Source organism: Engraulis encrasicolus, chromosome 2 (assembly GCF_034702125.1).
Source record: "Engraulis encrasicolus isolate BLACKSEA-1 chromosome 2, IST_EnEncr_1.0, whole genome shotgun sequence".
Lineage (NCBI taxonomy): Eukaryota > Metazoa > Chordata > Actinopteri > Clupeiformes > Engraulidae > Engraulis > Engraulis encrasicolus.
In genome coordinates this window covers 11552774-11573793 of record NC_085858.1, presented here as the reverse complement: position 1 = coordinate 11573793, position 21020 = coordinate 11552774, and the positions used below count along the sequence as shown (strand labels likewise).

The following is a 21020-nucleotide window of genomic DNA, read 5'->3' as shown; positions in this document are numbered from 1 at the left end:
ACTGTCTGCCCACTGGAAAATACCCTCTATGCCAGACTACGAGTCCAGATCTGCACATGCGCATGTATCCAAAACTGAATCTCCCCCTACTCCTCTTCCGCGGCATGTCTGGCACGACAACGAGCAACGAGAGTCTCTGCTCAGCACGGCTGCTCAGCTCCACACGTGAGAGACGCACAAGACAACAGAGCACCATCTCATTCTGGCATGTCTAATTACTCCAGCTTCATTTCAACACCCACGTTCATTCGTTCACACTCTTGTAATCAAAACAATGGGCTTCATGAGAGGAACAAGTTGCTATAAAACATACACTGTTCAAGTTATTATGTGGGCGCAATTATGGCACAATGATGAGTGTTTCTGTTGCTCTGGCCCATTCATGGTGAGGTTTGTCTAGTTAGAATGAGGCACTGATAACATCTCTACCGCTAACAGAGTTGCAGGGTGTTCTGGCAGTTCCATTCATGTGCTGTACCTATTTTGGATAGATCTTTCGTTTTTTTTTACTGGCAATTACATTTTGTAATGGCACTAAATTTAATTTGTTTGTCCATGAAAAGCAGATATGCTGACAGACAGATTCATCACTAAGGCCATACAAATCCCAACAAGATGGCACCTGACAAGGGATGGTTTGTTCAGATTAAAACACATACCGTCAATATAATTATTTCCAAACATGCACACATGCACGCAGGCATGCACAAAGTGCCATAGGCTCTCTCACCAGCATGTGGGAAGGCACACGTACGCACACACAGATATTCATAAAATTTTAAGATTCTAATTTAACGATGTAGCTCATCATTTCATCAGAATTTCATTTTAAAGCCACACTAGGCAGCTATTATGGTGCATATTTCCCCACCTCGTGCTTTGAATGTTTTTCATCCCTGAGTGATAGCAGTTGATAGACACATCATAATGTTTACATACAGCAACATAATCATAAGTAAATTTGTTCTCCTTTCAGGTCATCAGTCCAGAATTTGAAAGGTTTTCAGGCCACAGACACGGAAGCGACGAATCTTCGTCATTAGCTTGACTCACTTAAGCACTTGACTCATGAGGGTGATCAGTTAACTTGAAAATGTTGTCTAGCATGGATTCAAACATAAGCTGTGTAAGATTTAGCACCACTCAGACGAGAGTACGTATTGCAGTAATTGCACTCAAAGATGTTATATGTCTACGATTCAAAATGTCAAATTTACATTACATTAGATTTACATTTTTGTGCTGCCTAAAATAATGAGTGGTCTAAAAGAAAACTCCTACTGTCGCTGTAACTTAAAGCTGTAGACTAGTGTGTCGTGTACCAGTGTTGTGCTACTTACCCCTTTGCAGATGGCCACGGCCTCCTTGGACATGGACTTGGGGTAGGACACATGCTGCTCCATAATGGACTGGAACAGCTCATCTTCATCCTCACCATCAAACGGAGGCTATGCCACACAACACCCACGCACGCACACACACACGCACACACACGCACACACGCCCTCACGCGCACACGCACACAAGCGCACACACGCAGACACACACGCACACACACACGCAGACAATAAAAAGGACATTTAGTCAAGACTTTGTTCCCTTCACTCCTATAAAGGTGTTTTTTTCCAACTCACTCACTCAATCGCACACGCACACGAACACACCAAATAACACTCTTTATCAATAGACAGTAGTCAACAAGTGCTAGGTTTAGACACTTCTGTACTTTAGCAGTTTTTGAGCCACCCACACACAGCTCATACGCACATGCACACAAACACGCATGCAAACACCCAAACACACGAGCACACGCACACACATATACACACGAGAGAACAAGAGAACAAGGACGAAGAGGACACACTTTCTCTGCCTAACACAACAACTGTCACAGGGGCTTGTTTAGGCGTTAACCACAGCTGAGGTGGTGATCAGTTCCCCCTGTGCTCTCCTCGTTGGCTCTCACCTACGTTTCCTGTCTAATTACAGTGTTCGCTCCTGCAACCCTGTAATTTGCTCGCCTTCATAATTTCGACCTACAGTACCTTCCACTGGTCCAACTTTGTTTTCCTGGTGTTCAATTCTGCTTGCTTGGCAGTCGGTTCCGCTTGCATGACAACTTAACTAGTCAGACTATAAAAAAACATCTCCGCCAACTCCCCTATTAAAATGTATTGTCCATGGTCTTGATTTAAAAAAAAAATGTGTTTCAAAAATGTGATGTACAGTAGCTACACGTTAAATTTTAGTAGTGCAATTCAACACTCTAGACAAGTGTTGACGAGACGACCCACTAGATGACCCACTAAACGAGAGTGTAGAGGAGTGTCTCTTGGTGTTGAGTATTATTAACATTGCAAAATGTACTGTTCAAGCAATCGGCAGGAATGTAACTATAATAATTGATTGAGTCAGCCCTGTATACACACCTAGTCAATTCATTTCAATTCATGTCAATTCAGCTCAATAATTCTTTATTGGCATGATGAAGAAGACATTGACATTGTCAAAGTTATCCTACACAGTATGACAAACAATGAATGACAAAGTTTGAGTCCTTTGAGAACTTTCACAAAACTATGCGCAGATCCCCTTTCTGCCCTTCCTTTAAAGAAAATAAAAATGAGACAAAACGAAATAGTCAAAGACACCTGTGCCTGTGTGTTACCGTTGTTGACAGGAAAGTCTTTTCAGACGTGTGGCACTTTTGTTTGGTGTGTTTTGTGTTTGGCGAGAGCGCCAGTGCCCACACTGGAAACAATTCTCTAATTATTTCCAGCTTTCAAAAAGCGACGGCGGGTTCAGAAGCGGCTCATAAATACTAAGTGGGCTGGAGAGGCATGAAATACGCCACGTCACTCTCCCGAGAATTTGCACACCTAATTAATACACACTGACCTTGAATAAGGAGCTCTTTCTTTGGCCAGAAGTGGCGCTGTGTGTGTGTGTGGGAGGTGGGGGGGATTGTTGCGTACACAGTAAGGCGCACAGCATGCACAACCACACGCACACGCACAGCCACAAATACACACACAAGGAATGGGCAGATACAAATACACACACAGGGAACGGGCAGATACAAATACACACACAGGGCATGGGCAGATACAAATTCTGCCATACACAGTACAGGCATGAAAAATTAACATGTATCTGCACCATCTCTCTCTCTCTCGCGCGCACACGCACGCACGCACGCACGCACGCACGCACGCACGCACGCACGCACGCACGCACGCACGCACGCACGCACGCACGCACGCACGCACGCACGCACGCACGCACGCACGCACGCACGCACGCACACACACACACACACACACACACACACACACACACACACACACACACACACACACACACACACACACACACACAATCGCCCCGGTCATATAATTCTTTCCAAACACGCACACACACACCTACGCAGACATGCACAAAGTATGCCATCAGGCTTTCACCAGCGCACGAGCGGGCGAGCACACACGGACGCGCGCACACACACACACACACACACATCATCTTTAATAGGATCAGCTAACTGCCAACCAGCATTATTCCCCCATGTTGGATGCCAGCTGTGCCCATCATCCAGTGCCCATCATCCAGTGCCCATCATCCAGTGCCCATCATCCAGTGCCCATCATCCAGTGCCCATCATCCAGTGCCCATCATCCACTGCCCATCATCCAGTGCCCATCATCCAGTGCCCATCATCCAGTGCCCACCCCCACTCGTCAGCCCCGTGCCACTCACCTGCCCTGCCAACATCTCGTACAGCAGCACGCCAAACGCCCACCAGTCCACTGACTTCCCGTACGGCTGGTAGGCAATGATCTGGAATAAAGAATCACACACACACACACAGTGCACACAGATGAGACACTGGGCAATACAGTAAAGACACATGCTCACACAAATACTCAGGGCCGCTGACAGCTTTGGCTGGGCCCAGGACAAAGACATCTGAAAGGGCCCCAAACTCAATCAATAAAATGTAAAGATGATCCAGTTCTGCCCCCCCCCCCCCCCTCTCTCTCTCTCTCTCTGGGCCCAGGACAGGTGACCCCTTTGTCCTCCTTGTCAGCTTCCCTGAACATACTACTCATGTATAAAGACAGAGAGGTAGAGAAAGGTAAAGTGAGCATGGGACAGATTGAAGCACTCAGAGAGTCAACGGGCCAGGCAGCCACAGCAATTACTCCAATAAGCAAAGGGAGCCACTGTCACAGTCCGAGACAATGGGGCCAGCATTAGGTGCCGTTTCCACGTAGCTGGATATTTTTATATGTGGATATTTTTTTCCCCTGGTTGTATTGGTTTTGCATTGGTTTTGGCCTTCCGTTTCCACGTAGCAGATATTTAAAATCCAGGTATAAAAAGCAGGAGAAAAAAATATCCTGTTTAGGGGGCTGAAACGCATTCGTTACAATGGAGGATTTATTTTTATCCACATGTTGCGTTTACACCTAACAGGAGAAAAAAATACCCTGCTAAAAAAAAATCCTGCTACATGGAAACAGCACCTCAGACTCCTTCTGGAGTCCAGTTCTGTAGGGCTGTAAGCCTGGGAATTCCCATACTGCCTTTAACTCTACACAATCGTTTAGATCTGAAAGACACTTATCTCACTTGTGATTAGGTCTGGTGGTAACCAGGCAAGTAGGGTTGGGCCATGGATTAGAATATGGTGATGAGTGGTTTGGGGATGGGACAGGACATTTAAACCCTGAGCAAAGATGTAGATACCAGCTGCAATAAGAGTAGGATCACCCCACTGAACAGTGACAGTTTCCCCTTCGTAACAGACTCTAGTAACAGGACTTTTTTTTTAGGAAAAGCACAAAAGCACAACAAATACCTCTTAATGTATGTCCTCTACAAGTCTTCTGTTGTCCAGTCTTGCACTTTAAATGTCTGTATGAGCACTGTCTATGTCCATACTGTCTTAAGTCCATGTATAAGTACTGTCTATGTCTATACTGTCTATGTCCTTACCTAGATTAGTCTATGTCTGTATGGGAAAGCAAGAAATGTAATTTCAAATTCTTTGTAAGACCAGTGCATGTAAAGAAATTGACAATAAAACCTACTTGACTTGACTTGACTCTAACCCCCCTCACTATAGCCTTGCTAAATGCAGTGCAATGTAAAAAGATATCTCGTTATTGAACTCAGGACTCCCAGTGAACTTAAGAGGAGTGAGTTTTGGGGTTCCCAAACATGAGTGCCAACACTGAAACGTAAACCCCTATACAGCACATGTGGTAGACATAAAGCTGTAAATAAACAGGAAAACACAACTAAAATTCAAAATTCATAAAGGGTGCAAGAAAGAAAATCCCGTATTTCCAGGGCATTTGATAATGTCTATCAAAGTGGAGGACATTTTCACGACTCTAAATCTCCAGGTTTTCCTGGACAAGTGGGAAATCTTCGTAGGGAGTGGATGGGGAGGAAGCAGTTTGGGTGAGATTAAGGCGAGTGCACTCCATGGAGGAACAGAGGACACATGTTTTGGAGAGGATTAGGGTTTGGAGAAGTTTATATGGTCCTCTCAAAATGAATGACGCTCCTACGCACAGCCAATGCTCAGATGCTGCTGATGCAAAGTCATGAGTAACGCTGAAAAAAGGGTTTATAAATCACTGCACACTGGTGGACTTAGGTTTGCTGTTTTATTTAAACAAACTACGCCTTTTCTGCTCATGCTTCATCAGGTTCACTTTGAGGTTATGTGGAGCGTTAGGGGAAATGACCTGGATTCCCTGAGGAACACGTCTGAGGTCTGGACCCTCTGGTCTACACCGTAAAGTACCTAATGGCAGGGTAAGCCCCCCCAACCAGACCCCACCCCCATGGCTATTGCTAGTTTACGAAACAAGGCCAGATCTAAGAGTCTATATCGTTGGGGAGTGATGGTGGGGGGGAGGGTTGTCGTCAGGGAAAATGTGAAAACACAGTGGTTAAAAGTATGATGTTAATGCAAAATGAGAATAAGAATGAGAGTAAAGTAGAGGCTAAAACTTCAGGGCCCCCTTGACTCTTGGGCCCTTGGGCCTGGGACCGGTAGGCCCGTGCAGTAGCCTGTCCCCGAGGGGAAGAGAGTGCTGAAGGGCTGAAGCAAACAGAGAGCCACAGCCTCATGCTGAGTTACAATAACAGCCGTTGGTGACATGTAGGAACTCAGAGACTATGGTACCTGAGCTTTTCAAGACCGATGACATGCGCTGTCTGATCTTGGCTTGTGTGTGTGTGTGTGTGTGTGGGGGGGGGGGGGTGTTTTTGTAGGTGTATTCGCATTTGTGTCTACGTACAAGTAAATTTGTGTGAGGACATTTGCACGCGCGCGTGTGAGTGTGTGTGTGTATATTCACATTTGTGTCTACGTTTGTGCGTGTGTGTGTGTGTGTGTGTGTGTGTGTGTGTGTGTGTGTGTGTGTGTGTGTGTGTGTGTGTGTGTGTGTGTGTGTGTGTGTGTGTGTGTGTGTGTGTGTGTGTGTGTGCATTTGTGTCTATGTTTGTGCTTGTGTATGTATTCACATTTGTGTCTATGTTTGTTTGTGTGTGTGTGCGTGTGCGCGTGTGTGTGTGTGTGTATTCACATTTGTATCTATGTTTGTGCGCGTGTGTGGATTCGTCTCGTCCTCACTGCCTCGGCTTGAGACTTGCAACGTGGCCATCTGCTGTCCTGACAGAGCCGATGCGTGATGGCTAATCAACTTAATTACTCTGACAAAACTCCCCCCAGCCCCTCCCATGTTACACCTTACCAAAGTAAACACACACACACACACACACACACACCTAACAAAAAACAGTCACACACATGCAAACACACGTACACATGCAAACACACGTACGCATGCACACGTCAGGTTACACCACACCAACACTAACACCACAAGTGCAAACACACACACACACACACACACACACACACACACACACACACACACACACACACACACACACACACACACACACACACACACACACACACACACACACACACACACACACGCACGCACGCACACACGCAGACACGCAGACACACAAGCACGCACACACACTGCAGGTGTACATAATAAAGTCTACTCAAACCTAACTGAGGATTAAGATGGGTAGAGTACACAGTATAATACATGTGTGTGTTTTGAGACGCTATTTAGAGACAAAACTAAGCGTGTGTGTGTGTGTGCGTGTGTGTGAGTGAGAGCGCACGTGTGTGCGTGTATGAGACGCTATTTAGAGACAAAACTAAGTGTGTGTGTGTGTGTGTGTGTGTGTGTGTGTGTGTGTGTGCGCGTGTGTATAAAGATTGATGTGTCGGTGCGTGAGCAGTGGCATATGCAGGTGATCATGACAATAGGGGGTGGAAGCCTGGGCAGGAGCCGCTGCTCTGCGTGTGCAGATGTGCAGAGCATTTGTGCTGGCAAGCGTGTATGACTGATGTGTAACATGCACTGGCACGTGACCACGCCTCCAACAGCTAGAGTAGTAGGTGTCTATGCCTGCCTGCATCATGCCTGTTTACTGGATGTGTCTATGCCTGTGTGCAGGGCTGGACTGGGGGAGAATAAGGGCCCGGGCACTTTTGGGTTAAAGGGGACCCTTGTAATTAGCGGCACAGAACTGGCTCACCGGTGGGCCCTGCACCCTCGTGGTCCCCTATTTTCATAAATGTAAAAAAATATATATTCTGATAACAGGGGCCCGCGAGGGTGCGGGGCCACCGGGAAATGCCAGCTATGCCAGATGACCAGTCCAGCCATGCCTGTGTGCATTCTGTGTGTAATTGACTTGATGTAGAGCAGCCTGATGCAGTCGCTGCTGTTTTATCATTCGACTTGTTTCAACTGCCCAGTTTAACAGTACGTGTAGGCTACAACACATTTTTGGTGCTGCCAACAATTTTTTTTACCCAAACCTGCCAAAGTTGACTATAGGTAGAAACTGGAAAGAAGTATTGAATGCTAAACCTGGAGCAGATGTTTTCAATGCAAAACTGAACACTGTTCCGTTTCAAAATAAACCTTGACCTTGAAGTCAAAGGTGCATTTCTCTTAGAACTTCCTATTGTAGTATTAACCCTTTTGTGCAGAGTCTCTGTTATAACGTTATTGCAACCAAAACGGTAACGACCATGTCTTAATCTGTTACTGAAGACTCTCTGTAATATCATAGTGATGCTGTTATGATGTAGTTAAGCAGTCATGGGTGAGCGGTTAGGGCATCAGACTTGCATCCCAGAGGTTGCCGGTTCGACTCCCGACCCGCCAGGTTGGTGGGGGAAGTAATCAACCAGTGCTCTCCCCCATCCTCCTCCATGACTGAGGTACCCTGAGCATGGTACCGTCCCACCGCACTGCTCCCCATGGGGCGCCACTGAGGGCTGCCCCCTTGCACGGGTGAGGCATAAATGCAATTTCGTTGTGTGCAGTGTTCACTTGTGTGCTGTGGAGTGCTGTGTCACAATGACAATGGGAGTTGGAGTTTCCCAATGGGCTTTCACTTTCACTTTTTCAGCAAATAGTAATTAGGATCGCCGACGATCACATCTGCATAAAAGGGCTACATTATCGCTATAGAGGGTATTCTTTGGCGAAATGATAATAATAATAATAATAATACATACGTTTTGTATAGCACTTTGCATGATACTCAAAGTCGCTTTACAGATGCGATAGTGGCGAATGTGGCGAAATTAGGGTGAAAATCGCGAAATTAGGGCGGAGGTGTCCCTGATTTTTTTTTTTTTTTTCATTCACCACCGATACTCCATTTACAGAGAAATGCTGATTGGTTAAAACACAAAGTATCTAAAGATTAGCCCAATAGCGTCTTTCATCTTCACAAAATTCCCCAGGTTTTAAAGTTCGGTTTTTAAGTCCTCCATTTTGGGGATGGCTGCACAGACAAACACCGCATTCATGAGCTCTATCTGCCTGATATAATTGGGCTGTACACATTTTTGGATGGGTGACCTAAAGCTTCAGTCCTTGATTGAGTTGCTGCTGGAGGCACAGAAAATGAAATTGAGTGGAAGCACGAGGTGGCACTAGTCTGGTAAAGATGCAGAGGCATCGGAGCCAGAGTTGGTGTGTGTGTGTGTGTGTGTGTGTGTGTGTGTGTGTGTGTGTGTGTGTGTGTGTGTGTGTGTGTGTGTGTGTGTGTGTGTGTGTGTGTGTGTGTGTGTGTGTGTGTGTGTGTGTGTGTGTGTGTGTGTGTGTGTGTACTGTACGGTAGTGAGTATGACGACCAGGGCTTAACACTAACACACGCCAGGTAGCCAAATGCGGGTGAAAGTCGGCGTTGGCTAGTAGATACCGAAGGTTCACTAGCCATTCTGGCGGGTCCGTCACTATTCTAAATGATGAGGCACCGCATTTTGTAGTTTTTTCCCTCGGACCGTCTTTGCTACAAACGCAATGCAATGCGATTTCGCGAGCCTACAATACCCATGAAGCACCTGTGTCACGTGTCACCTGTGTCTCACGCACAAGAGGAATCTGATAGAGCTAGTCTTGCGAATATGAGTGGCAGCAGCGAGCTGCCGGCACATCAGCGCGCGTTTGGAAATGCCACTGAAAACCTTCACGTGAAAATAAAGTAGCGAAGTTCATCTCAACTGACCTGTTTTGGGATCTGTAATTAGTACAATGCATAGTAGTAGTGGACATTAAAATGACCAAGGCGAGAGGAGAACACCTCAGTCTTGAGAAGCTTAGCGCAGTCAAGGACACATGCGGCATTAATAATGTTCGGTTTAAATCATTTTCTGATTTGCCTGTAGGCCTATGTCTTCATACCTTAATATTCCTCCATGTTTCTTGTGCCGTTGTTCCCGACTGTCAAACGGGGCTTAAACAACGCGCAGTAGTAGCCTTCCAGACAGTACAAAATCATGTCCCATGTCCCTTCGCATGTGCCCATCTTGCTTTGCGTCCGTTTATATTTTAAACAACTCAATATTAAACGGAATGAAAGGAAGTCGTAGCTCCTTCTGTAGTTACCGGCCGCATATGTGTGTGCCTTCTAGTAGATAGCCTACTTTTATGAGAAAATATTCCAGAAGAGCTGTTATTCCACATCCATAACCGAGGACATGCGAAGCTTGGCAATGACTTTGCACTATCTACTTTGCGCATCGAAAGTGCCCTTCAGATCAAAGACGGAAATATTTTGCTCTCATGTAGCTTACATTTGTGCCCTTCCACAACACTGTGCTTGGTGTTTCTGCACGGCTATGCCATTTCTCAGATAAATTAATCTGTTCTTATAGCATGCATGCATGCATGGACATTGGACCAGTTCACAACAATTCTAGTTATTATATTATATTATATTATATTATATTATATTATATTATATTATATTATGTTATATTATCCTACATTACATTATTACAGCCTATTATATAATTCATTAAAGCTGCTATGATGGTTAAGAAAATTATGGCTAGTGAAAAGGCCCAATGGCTAGTGAGTCAGGAAAACCACTAGCCAAAATGGCTGGTAAGCGAAAAAGTTAGTGTAAAGCACTGATGACGACGTGTGTTTACACGTGTGTGAATTTAACTATTTAACAAGTCTTGCATGCGCACATCCGTGCATGTGTGCCTTTCTATCTGCCTCTCTCTCTCTCTCTCTCTCTCTCTCTCTCTATGTGGGGGTGTGACTGACACACCACTCATGTGCTGTCACATGCAGTTGAGTTGTGCGTGGGCGGAGGAGCACTGGTACAGAGAGGAGCCCAGCGCAAAGCAGCGTGGCTCAGCCCAGCCCAGCGCAGCCCTGTGTAGCATACAGTAGTCACAGCTGGATGTAGCGAGCGCTGTGCATTAAGCCCACTCCACTGTCCCCATGAATAATTCACAGGAGATATGTAGGCCAGAGACGACCCATCCCCACCACACACACACACACCACACCACCACCACCACCACTCTACTACCCACCCCACTCCACCCACCCACCCACGCACTCCCCTTACCCATGTGCTCTCCTCTTGGTAGCTTTGACTCCCATATTACTGGTGCACGGAGCAGCGTGCACAGCTCCCCCCTTTACAATGATAATGAAGCAGCGGAGAGAACGCTCATTAGCACACAGGATGCTAGCAGTGTTTGCGAGTGTGTTTGTGTACGCAAGTGCTTATGTTTGTGTGCTTGCGTGCTTGTGTGTGTGTGTGTGTGTGTGTGTGTGTGTGTGTGTGTGTGTGTGTGTGTGTGTGTGTGTGTGTGTGTGTGTGTGTGTGTGTGTGTGTGTGTGTGTGTGTGTGTGTGTGTGTGTGTCGGGAGGGGCCCGGGCTACATGAGGCTTCAAATGTGCGGAAGTGTTTGTACTGTGTACTGTACTGCCTTCCACAAGGGTCTCTCATGAATTGCCTCTGCCATCTCTTTCCTGGTGACATACTGTACTGTTGTGTAGTCACATCCACGAATACAGTATGTCACTAAAGTTGAAGTATCCAAGACACTCTTCCCCAAAAAGTTAAAATAGCTTTACACACGCTTCCACAATTGACTCTGCCCTGATGAAGGCCATACCTTGGCCGAAACATGCTGCCGTTTGTAACTTTTCTATAATGATTTAGCCATTTAATAAAGCTATTTTAACTTTTTTTTAGGAAGAGTGCCTTGGATGCTTCAACTCTATTGCTTTCAATGTTTTACCAAAGAGCACCTTCGGACTACCAACTCATAATGCCGTAGCCCTCCAAACGTATCCTATTGTTACAGTATGTCACTCTTGAGGCTGTGGTGGGTGCCCCCAGGGGACCAGGTGTGCAGGCAAAGATGAAAGTTCCATTTCAACATTGGAAAGAGGGAGGAGTGGGGGCAATATTCAAAGCCATTGGCGTCTTCATTCAGTAGAACATTACGTTGTTTTTGGATGGTAATAACAAAAAGGATGTTTGAAAATGTGATGGGACTTGGTCCACTCCCAAATTACACCTGTGGGTTCATTTACCTTCGCACCTCCGGTCATTTTCTCCAGTCCCTGGCAGTCAAGCCTTGAAGCTCTAAATAAGATCGATTTCTATTGAATATCTTGCCAAAATATAATTAACCCCTTAGCGCAGCACTATGGCTCTCTGTAATGTCATAGTAATGTTGTTATGATGTATTTAAGCATTTTCAGCAAGTGAATAGGGTCGCCGGCGACCCCAGCTGCAGTAAGAGGCTACGAAGTTACTCTCTAATTTGCAAATCAGAGTATTGAAAGGGGGAACGCCTGAAAAGAGCCACTCTGGTCCAACCGTGGCTTAGTCAGCTGGGCACTGGACTGCTACACGGGCGACCTGGGTTCAATTCCTGACCCGGGTCATCTCCTATCCTCCCCCGTCTCTCTCTCCCACTCATTTCCTGTCCCAATGTTCACGGTCCTGTCTAAATTAAGTTGAAAACCCCCCCAAAAATATATATTTTTAACAAGAGCCCCTCTGCGTTGCTTGGCAGTGGGGACACCTAATTGTTGCCTTCAAGGGAGGAGAGCAGGAAACGAGGAATGAGGCTACAGGAAACAGTTTGATGAATATACTGAGCTGGACATCATATGTGGAAAAAAGGGGTTTACGGCTCACCTCTGGGGCAATGTAGTCTGGGGTGCCGCAGAAGGTCTTGGTGGTCACGCCGTCAAACATGTTCTCCTTGCACATGCCAAAGTCAGCGATCTTAATGTGGCCCTCCGCATCCAGCATGACATTGTCCAGCTTCAGATCCCTGTGGAGATACAACAAAGTAGGTCAATTGGTCACAAAAGTGGGAGTTGCGCAATGCTCTGTGTGTGTGTGTGTGTGTGTGTGTGTGTGTGTGTGTGTGTGTGTGTGTGTGTGTGTGTGTGTGTGTGTGTGTGTGTGTGTGTGTGTGTGTGTGTGTGTGTGTCTACTTAACATTGTTAGGCCATCTACAAAACCAGGGCCCACTTTCCATGGGGCTATGGGGAGTTTGGATTAATTAAAATAATTATCATTTCGAATAATTAACTAATTGCCACTTAATTAGTTCAGGTTTTTTTTTTTTAGACAGAAATGGTATGATGTAGCGGAGTCTTTTCAGCAAACAGTGAGTAGGTGCTTCAACACGTCAAAAACATTTGTTAGGTCTTTTCATATTAAATTCACTTCTGTTAATGTTAAATGTTTCCAGTGTGTGACATTAGCTTAGTGTATTTGCTTGGATGATAATGTGTATCAGAATCTACAAAATAAACGACACCAAGTTAGCTTTGTTAGCATTGTCTTTGTCAAAACCATATTCATTTATTTCTCTTTACCAGCGGCAAAAGGGGTTTCTAGTCCTCTGGGGGGAAAAAGAAATGCAAGAAGATGATTAGTTAAGTGACAGAGGTATAACAGAGAAAATTATTTTCAACCTCAAGATTGACATGAGCCAACCCATAGAGAATCCTCCCAAATCTCCGTACGAGACACTATGTTACATCGCACTGACAGAATTTTAAAAAGACACAGGCTTTGAAGTGTGAATGTACCGCATTTCCAAGCCTGTGTGTTTGTGTGTTTGTGTGAATGTAATGTTGTGTTGACAGGCGCACCCTGAGCTGCGTGGGATGATTTTTTGGCGGCGAAACGAGAAAAGCAGCATGTTGAAGTATTCATGAGAGCTGCCTGTTTGCTGCAGAAGCCCGGCCACAATGCCAAGCTGGAGGCCAAGACTACCATACACTCCCTCCACTCCAGCCAGCTGTGGCGGATTCTCCCTGGCCTTGCTTATAGCTCCTGCTAGCATTGCCCTGGGCTAATGCCACTGCATGCCAACCAGGGGGGAATACCAACATCTAGTAGTGAAGGGAAAGGCATGGCTGGAAGTGGATATACTGTTAGGTGGCCAAACGTTTCTGCTCCAGAAAGAAGAAAACAATCTCAGGGATTCTTTCTACTTTTCCAGTAGCTGTACATCACTAATTACTATAGACAATATGTCTGATTATGCATGTGCTCATATATATTGTCTGATTGAAACCTCTGGCAGACTTTCAGAATAGGCATATTCAGATTTTTACATTCAGGATTGACTATCTGTAAGTGAAAGTAAAGTCCAACAGACATTTTCTAGAATACTGTAAACTATGACATTGGCTTGAGTAGAGGAAAGCAGATTTAAAAGCTTCCGTGTCTAAAATGGAAAGTGGGGCGTACAGTACACAAAAATAGCTAGGCTGAATTATAACCAGCGTTTTGATCACATTTACATGACACCATGAGAACACGTCCTTTTATGGAGGGAAAGGAAGGAAACTGAGAAGAAGGAGAGATGAGAATAGAAGGAAAGGTAAGATGAGTAGAGGAAACGGGTAATTGAGACAAGAGAGAAAGGGAAAGAAAGGAGGAACATGGGGACAATAGAGGGTAACAGAGATGTAGAGAGCAGAGAAGATAATAGATAAGAGGAGAAGAGACGAGACGAGAAGAGACGAGACGAGAAGAGACGAGAAGAGACGAGACGAGAAGAGACGAGAAGAGACGAGAAGAGACGAGACCAGAAGAGAAGAGAAGAGAAGAGAAGAGAAGAGAAGAGACGAGACGAGACGACGAGATAAGAGAAGAGAAGAGAAGAGGAGAGAAGAGAAGAGAAGAGAAGAGAAGAGAAGAGAAGAGAAGAGAAGAGAAGAGACGAGACGAGACGACGAGATAAGAGAAGAGAAGAGAAGAAAAGAGAAGAGACAAGAAGAGACGAGAAGAGAAGAAAAGAGAAGAGACGAGAAGAGACGAGAAGAGACGAGAAGAGACGAGAAGAGACGAGAAGAGACGAGAAGAGAAGAGAAGAGAAGAGAAGAGAAGAGACGAGAAGAGACGAGACGAGACGAGACGAGACGAGACGAGACGAGAAGAGAAGAGAAGAGAAGAGAAGAGAAGAGAAGAGAAGAGAAGAGAAGAGAAGAGAAGAGAAGAGAAGAGAAGAGACGAGAAAAGAAGAGAAGAGAAGAGGGAGAGAAGAGAAGAGAAGAGAAGAGAAGAGAAGAGAAGAGAAGAGAAGAGAAGAGAAGAGAAGAGAAGAGAAGAGAAGAGACGAGACGAGACGACAAGATAAGAGAAGAGAAGAGAAGAGAAGAAAAGAAAAGAGAAGAGACAAGAAGGGAAGAGAAGAGAAGAGAAGAGAAGAGGAAGATAAGAGAAGAGAAGAGAAGAGAAGAGAAGAGAAGAGAAGAGAAGAGAAGAGAAGAGAAGAGAAGAGAAGAGAAGAGAAGAGACGAGACGAGACGAGACGAGACGAGACGAGAAGAGAAGAGAAGAGAAGAGAAGAGAAGAGAAGAGACGAGAAGAGAAGAGAAGAGAAGAGAAGAGAAGAGAAGAGAAGAGAAGAGAAGAGAAGAGGTGAGTTGACAGTCTGGCCTCTGTGGAGAGTGGTGGAGGGCTCAGGGAGGATGAGAGAGAGACAGACAGGCGTGAGTCAAACAGCTGCCTCATTGATGTAGCATCACTGTCAGCCGCTGTCTACCTGATGCCCCCCTCTAATGACTGCAATGGTGTGTGTGTGTGTGTGTGTGTGTGTGTGTGTGTGTGTGTGTGTGTGTGTGTGTGTGTGTGTGTGTGTGTGTGTGTGTGTGTGTGTGTGTGTGTGTGTGTGTGTGTATACGTATGTACTCATGGGCGTTTGTGCGTGTGTGTGTGTGTGTTTGTGTGTGTGTGTGTGTGTATACAAGCACATTTTTAAGTGTGTGTGTGTGTGTGTGTGTGTGTGTGTGTGTGTGTGTGTGTGTGTGTGTGTGTGTGTGTGTGTGTGTGTGTGTGTGTGTGTGCGTGCATGCATCTCTATGTGTGCATGGCACTGTGTGTGTGTGTGTGTGTGTGTGTGTGTGTGTGTGTGTGTGTGTGTGTGTGTGTGTGTGTGTGTGTGTGTGTGTGTGTGTGTGTGTGTGTGTGTGTGTGTGTGTTAGGATGAGTGGTTAAGAATCAGGGGAGAGGGAAAGCTGTAAACTGAGAGAGAGAGAGCTTGAGAGGACATTCAGTGTATAAAAGAGACAGAGAGAACTGTCTGTGGTGTACGTATACATTGACTGTGTGTGTGTGTGTGTGTGTGTGTGTGTGTGTGTGTGTGTGTGTGTGTGTGTGTGTGTGTGTGTGTGTGTGTGTGTGTGTGTGCGCGCGTGTGTGTGCGCGTGAGTGTGCGCGTGAGTGTGCGCGTGAGTGTGCGCGTGAGTGTGCGCGTGAGAGAGAGAGAGAGAGAGAGAGAGAGAGAGAGAGAGAGAGAGAGAGAGAGAGAGAGAGAGAGAGAGAGAGAGAGAGAGAGAGAGAGAGAGAGAGAGAGAGAGAGAGAGAGACAGAGAGAGCCATCTTGAGGGTGTGTGTGTGAGAGAGAGTGTGTGTGTGTGCATCATTGATGGTGGTATCACGGCTGAGTGGGTCTGTCGCAGTGCTGTGTGTCACTCCACTCAACCCCACCCCACCCCACCCCACCCCAGTCATGACCGGCCCTCAGGCCCCGCACACAAAAAAACAACCACTCCTCACCTTTACACTCACTCACTCACTCACTCACTCACTCACTCACTCACTCACTCACTCACTCACTCACTCACTCACTCACTCACTCACTCACTCACTCACTCACTCTCCCTGGACAGGTCTCATCTAGAGCTTGTCAATGGACTGTGCCAGTCTGGAGTGGAGTGTCCTCTGCCCTCTGCCCACCACCCATGTCCCCTGTAGACCACGGGGCAGTAAAAGGCTCTACTCACCTGTAAATAATGCCCTTCAGGTGGAGAAAGAAGAGGCCAATGGCAATCTCAGCTGCGTAGAAGCTGCAAATGAAAACACACACGCACACGCACACACACAGGCACACACACACACACACGCACACGCACACGCACACACAATCAGGGAAATGAGATAGTCACACCATGAATGTTACTACAGAGAAGAACATTTAAGCCCTGCCTTCCAGTTTGAGATATGTTTTGTTCTCAATGACTCAATGACTAAATTGGTCAAAATTGCCTTTCCATCGTTTCAATCCTTTCAATCATTACTGCAAAGGCAAAAAGGGATCCTTCGTTAGAAACACATTTTTGGCTTATTTGGTGAATCAAAAATGTTCTGCATCAACATCAATTGTGGGCTGGGTCATTTTGCAATACATTCCTCGTCTCTCTCTGCCCATCATATCTTTACACCCTTCCTCTCATGTCTTCACTTTACCATCAATTAACGGCAATACATGTGCAAAATAGGTAGATGACATGAAATATATATATATTTTAGGGTTCTTGTACCTTTATTATTTGATGGGACAGTGAAGAACAGACAGGAAATGGCTGAGAGAGAGAGAGATGGGGAAGGATCGGGAAATGACCCGGGCAGGGAATCGAACCTGGGTCGCCTGCATAACAATCCAGTGCCCAGCCGCTAGAGCCACGGCTGGGCCTGATGACATGAAATAATAAAGGACGAGTGTACTGTGCTAAGAAACAGGGGGCTTCTGTCGGCAGGTGCAGCCCCCACGTACAGTACAGCAAGAGTACAGCAAGAGCTGATTATTCCCCCATTAGAGGCGGAAGTCAGAGTAGAATGGCAAAGTCATCCGAAGCATCTTTTATTATTAAAAGCGTCATGCAATAGAATCATTTATTCATCACTTAAGCTTGTTTCCCCTTGTCCCACATAGTCATTGTGCAGGCCTGCGGAATATATGCATTTATCATTCGTCAACTGGATGCCCGGAAGACATGAATAAAAAAATAAAGAAAATAACAAAAGAGCAAACTAGGCAGGCAGCCTAAGCTAAATATCAAGAGATGACTTCTCCTTTCTATCACACCCCCACCTCCCCATCCCCTCCCCCACACTTCAGACTCTCCCCACTGTAACTCCTGGCTATCAGTACATACAAAAAACAAGCGGAGGGGTGGGGAGGGGGGGGAAGAGAGAGAGACAGAAAGAGACAGAGAGAGAGAAAGAGAGAGAGAGAGATAGAGAGAGAGAGAGAAGGAAAGTGAGGGCAAGGGAAAAAGGGAAAAACACAAAAGAAAGAGGATGTGTGTCAGAGAGACAAAACGAGAAAAAGAAAGGGTCTGTGAGCAAGAGAGAGAGAGAGAGAGACAGAGAGAGAGAAAAGACGACAAGAGAGAAACGAAGCGCCTGTGCTGCGGTATGTGTGTCAACGGAAAATGGAGAAAAACGAAAAAACCTCATTATTAAGCAAGCTATTCTCTGTGACAACAAATGTAGGGAATCTTATTATGATCCCAATATAGCGTGACAAAAGCCTTCTCCCCGTACTGCTGCCAGCATTTAAACTTGCTGCATACTCAACTCCCATAAATACCCATGTGTATGCAGGAGAGTAGGAGTCATCATGCAGTACGCTACACGCCTTTTCCTTTTTCGCCTCGAATGAGCAAGAAAGTAGCGCAAGCAAGTGATGGGAGGAGGCCAGTGGAGAGGAATGGCTATTTGCTCAGGCGTCGTCTACACGCTTTTTGGCCACGCAGGGGAAGATGCCAAATCATGCCCCAGCCTCTCACAGGACGATGTGTCATTAAGTTGACAAAGGGCGAAAAGACAGACTTCCAATTGGAGGTCAAAGCAGAGTGGAGGGATAGATGGATGGATGAGGAGAATATGGATAGGGATGGTGCAACAAGAAACAACCATTAGAGCAAGAAGAAGAAGAAGAAGGTGCAATCATCTCTCCGGGAAGGAAAGCAAAAGGTCAAGGCAAAGGTCACCACTGTCATGAACATACAGCAACCCACCTGCTCTGATAAGATCAACGGGAAATACCATAGCTCACTCTACCTGCTGGTCTTCCTGCTGACACAGGCCTACAGATGGGTCTCTCTCTCTCTCTCTCTCTCTCTCTCTCTCTCTCTCTCTCTCTCTCTCTCTCTCTCTCTCTCTCTCTCTCTCTCTCTCTCTCTCTCTCTCTCTCTCTCTCTCTCTCTCTGGGTTTCACAAGGTTATCAGTAAAGGAAACGTTTCACCTTTGCAAGACATTTGTCTTGCTCTATCCTACAGCTAGTGTTTGGCCTTAATTAGAAACAACAAAATACACTGGGTTTGGAGTCTGACTGGAATCAAGCAAGATGACCGAGTGTGACTGAGGAAAATAGCATTTTCCCCATTCCCCGCCCCACCCCCTCACTGATCCCTGCCCATCTTTTCTAGGGACAAGACACAGATTTTTAAATCTATAGCCCGAGCCTCAGGGCGGAAGACTGGCGGAAGATCCGGTGTGTGTACGTGTGTGAAGGTGTTTGTGAAGGTGTGTGTGTGTGTGTGTGTGTGTGTGTGTGTGTGTGTGTGTGTGTGTGTGTGTGTGTGTGTGTGTGTGTGTGTGTGTGTTTGTGTGTGCATGTGTGCATGCGTTTGTGTACGCTTGTGTGAGTGTGTATGTGCGCGCCAGTCTGTGGAGCTTCTATTTAGCGGTCACGTCTCTGATGCGCTTGGCTGCACTTAGTCCTGTGGATGTCTTACTACTGACTGAAGGAGGAGACGACAACACTCAGTGACTGCAGAAGAGCGAGAGAGAGAGAGAGAGAGAGAGAGAGAGAGAGAGAGAGAGAAAGAAAGAAAGAAAGAAAGAAAGAGAAAGAGAGAGAGAGAGAGAGAGAGGGAGAAAGAGAGAGAGAGAGAGACTCTAGACTTCAGTGACCCTACTCTGACAGCCAATCCACCATTACAGAGAGAAAACAACACTGCCCTGGGCCCATACTACCTTTTCCCTCCTAAAAATTATGAAAGTCAAGATCTCTGATATCTCAAACCTTCCCAAGATTAAGATCCATCTTATTTTGAGAATTTCCAGTAGCTAGATGGGTGTTTAAGGCAATGACGCAAGTCATTGCGAAAGGAAAGAGTTATCAGGTTGTTTGATTGCCGTCTTGTTACAATGTCCTGGTTGCCGTCTGTCTTCCTGTTTCACAAAGTCCGCCTTCCTCCATGACTGAGATACCCTCAGTACCGTCCCCAGCCGTGGTGTGATTAATGTGCAGTATGTGTAAATGTAACAGTTCAAAGATCCATGCTCAGCCTATAGGTGCTGCTAAAGGCAGGAGCATTCAATACTTCAAAAGAAAGAAATTTACTGCACACTTGTTTGACTATTTGCTCGTTTATTCAGAGCGAACAACGCGTTTCACCTCTATGCACCGAGGCTAAACGCGTTGTTCGCCCTGAATTATCGAGCAAAAAGTCAAATAAGTGTGTGGTAAACTTTTTTCTTTTGAAGTAAATGTGTCGTTAAAGCGATGACGGGGCCAGACTTCTGCTTTGACTTACACAGCATGGGGCTCCTTGAACTTCCCGACCTGCTGGATCTGGTACATCAGGTCTCCTCCATTGATGTACTCCATCACAAAGTACAGCCGATCCTGCATGGGGGCAGAAGAAAATGTGTTATATTATATGATACATGTATGGTGATATACACTAAGATGTAATACAGTACACCATGTTAAAGGCAGGTGCGTGTGCGCGTGCATGCGTCAGACTATTGTACACCTTTCGATTTGCCAGAGACAGTTCGCATAAACCGAAGTGGGCAACGCCTTTTCCATATGACATAAAAACGACAGGCTTTTCCTGATTCACTCCTTGTTCGGTATCGTTTCCGTAAATGGGAAAAACGCACCACTTGCAAGTGCGGTATGTGTATGTAACTAGGGGGTGACCCTCCATATTTCAAAAGGAGCTAGTAAAACTGTTTTTCAGTGGAAGTATATCTTTCCAAACAGGTTCTCGCTAGTTCCATTGGCGGATTTCAAGTAAAGAGAAGAATGATAACACTGAATTTCTAGATAAAAGACGTTTGCTTTTTTTGTGATTTAGTCTTACACTAAGGGTGAGTGACTATACTCAAATTAGCTTCCTGAGGTTCACATTTTTGCTGCGTCGACACAATCACTCAAGGAATACAGACACATCCGTATACGTGCAATACCTGGACAAATGCTCAAGACACAGCACAGCTGCACTTATACCTCAACTTCAAGAGACTGTTAACAATCCCACCAAAATGTATAATCAAAAAAAGGAGCAATAACACGCATACT

At 45.8% G+C, this 21020-nt stretch overlaps 1 protein-coding gene across 1 annotated transcript in view; it reads right to left on the bottom strand.

Annotated features, from left to right (window-relative positions):
- The window catches only part of LOC134467845 (protein kinase C beta type), a 173564-nt gene that overhangs the window by 29104 nt on the left and 123440 nt on the right, over window positions 1-21020 (bottom strand). Inside the window, exons 11-15 of the mRNA XM_063221805.1 lie at window positions 20248-20339; window positions 16704-16766; window positions 12589-12727; window positions 3757-3837; window positions 1341-1448 (exon numbers count right to left, since the gene is read on the bottom strand). Of these exons, the coding sequence (XP_063077875.1) occupies window positions 1341-1448; window positions 3757-3837; window positions 12589-12727; window positions 16704-16766; window positions 20248-20339 (483 nt within the window). The remainder of the gene's footprint in view (window positions 1-1340; window positions 1449-3756; window positions 3838-12588; window positions 12728-16703; window positions 16767-20247; window positions 20340-21020) is intronic.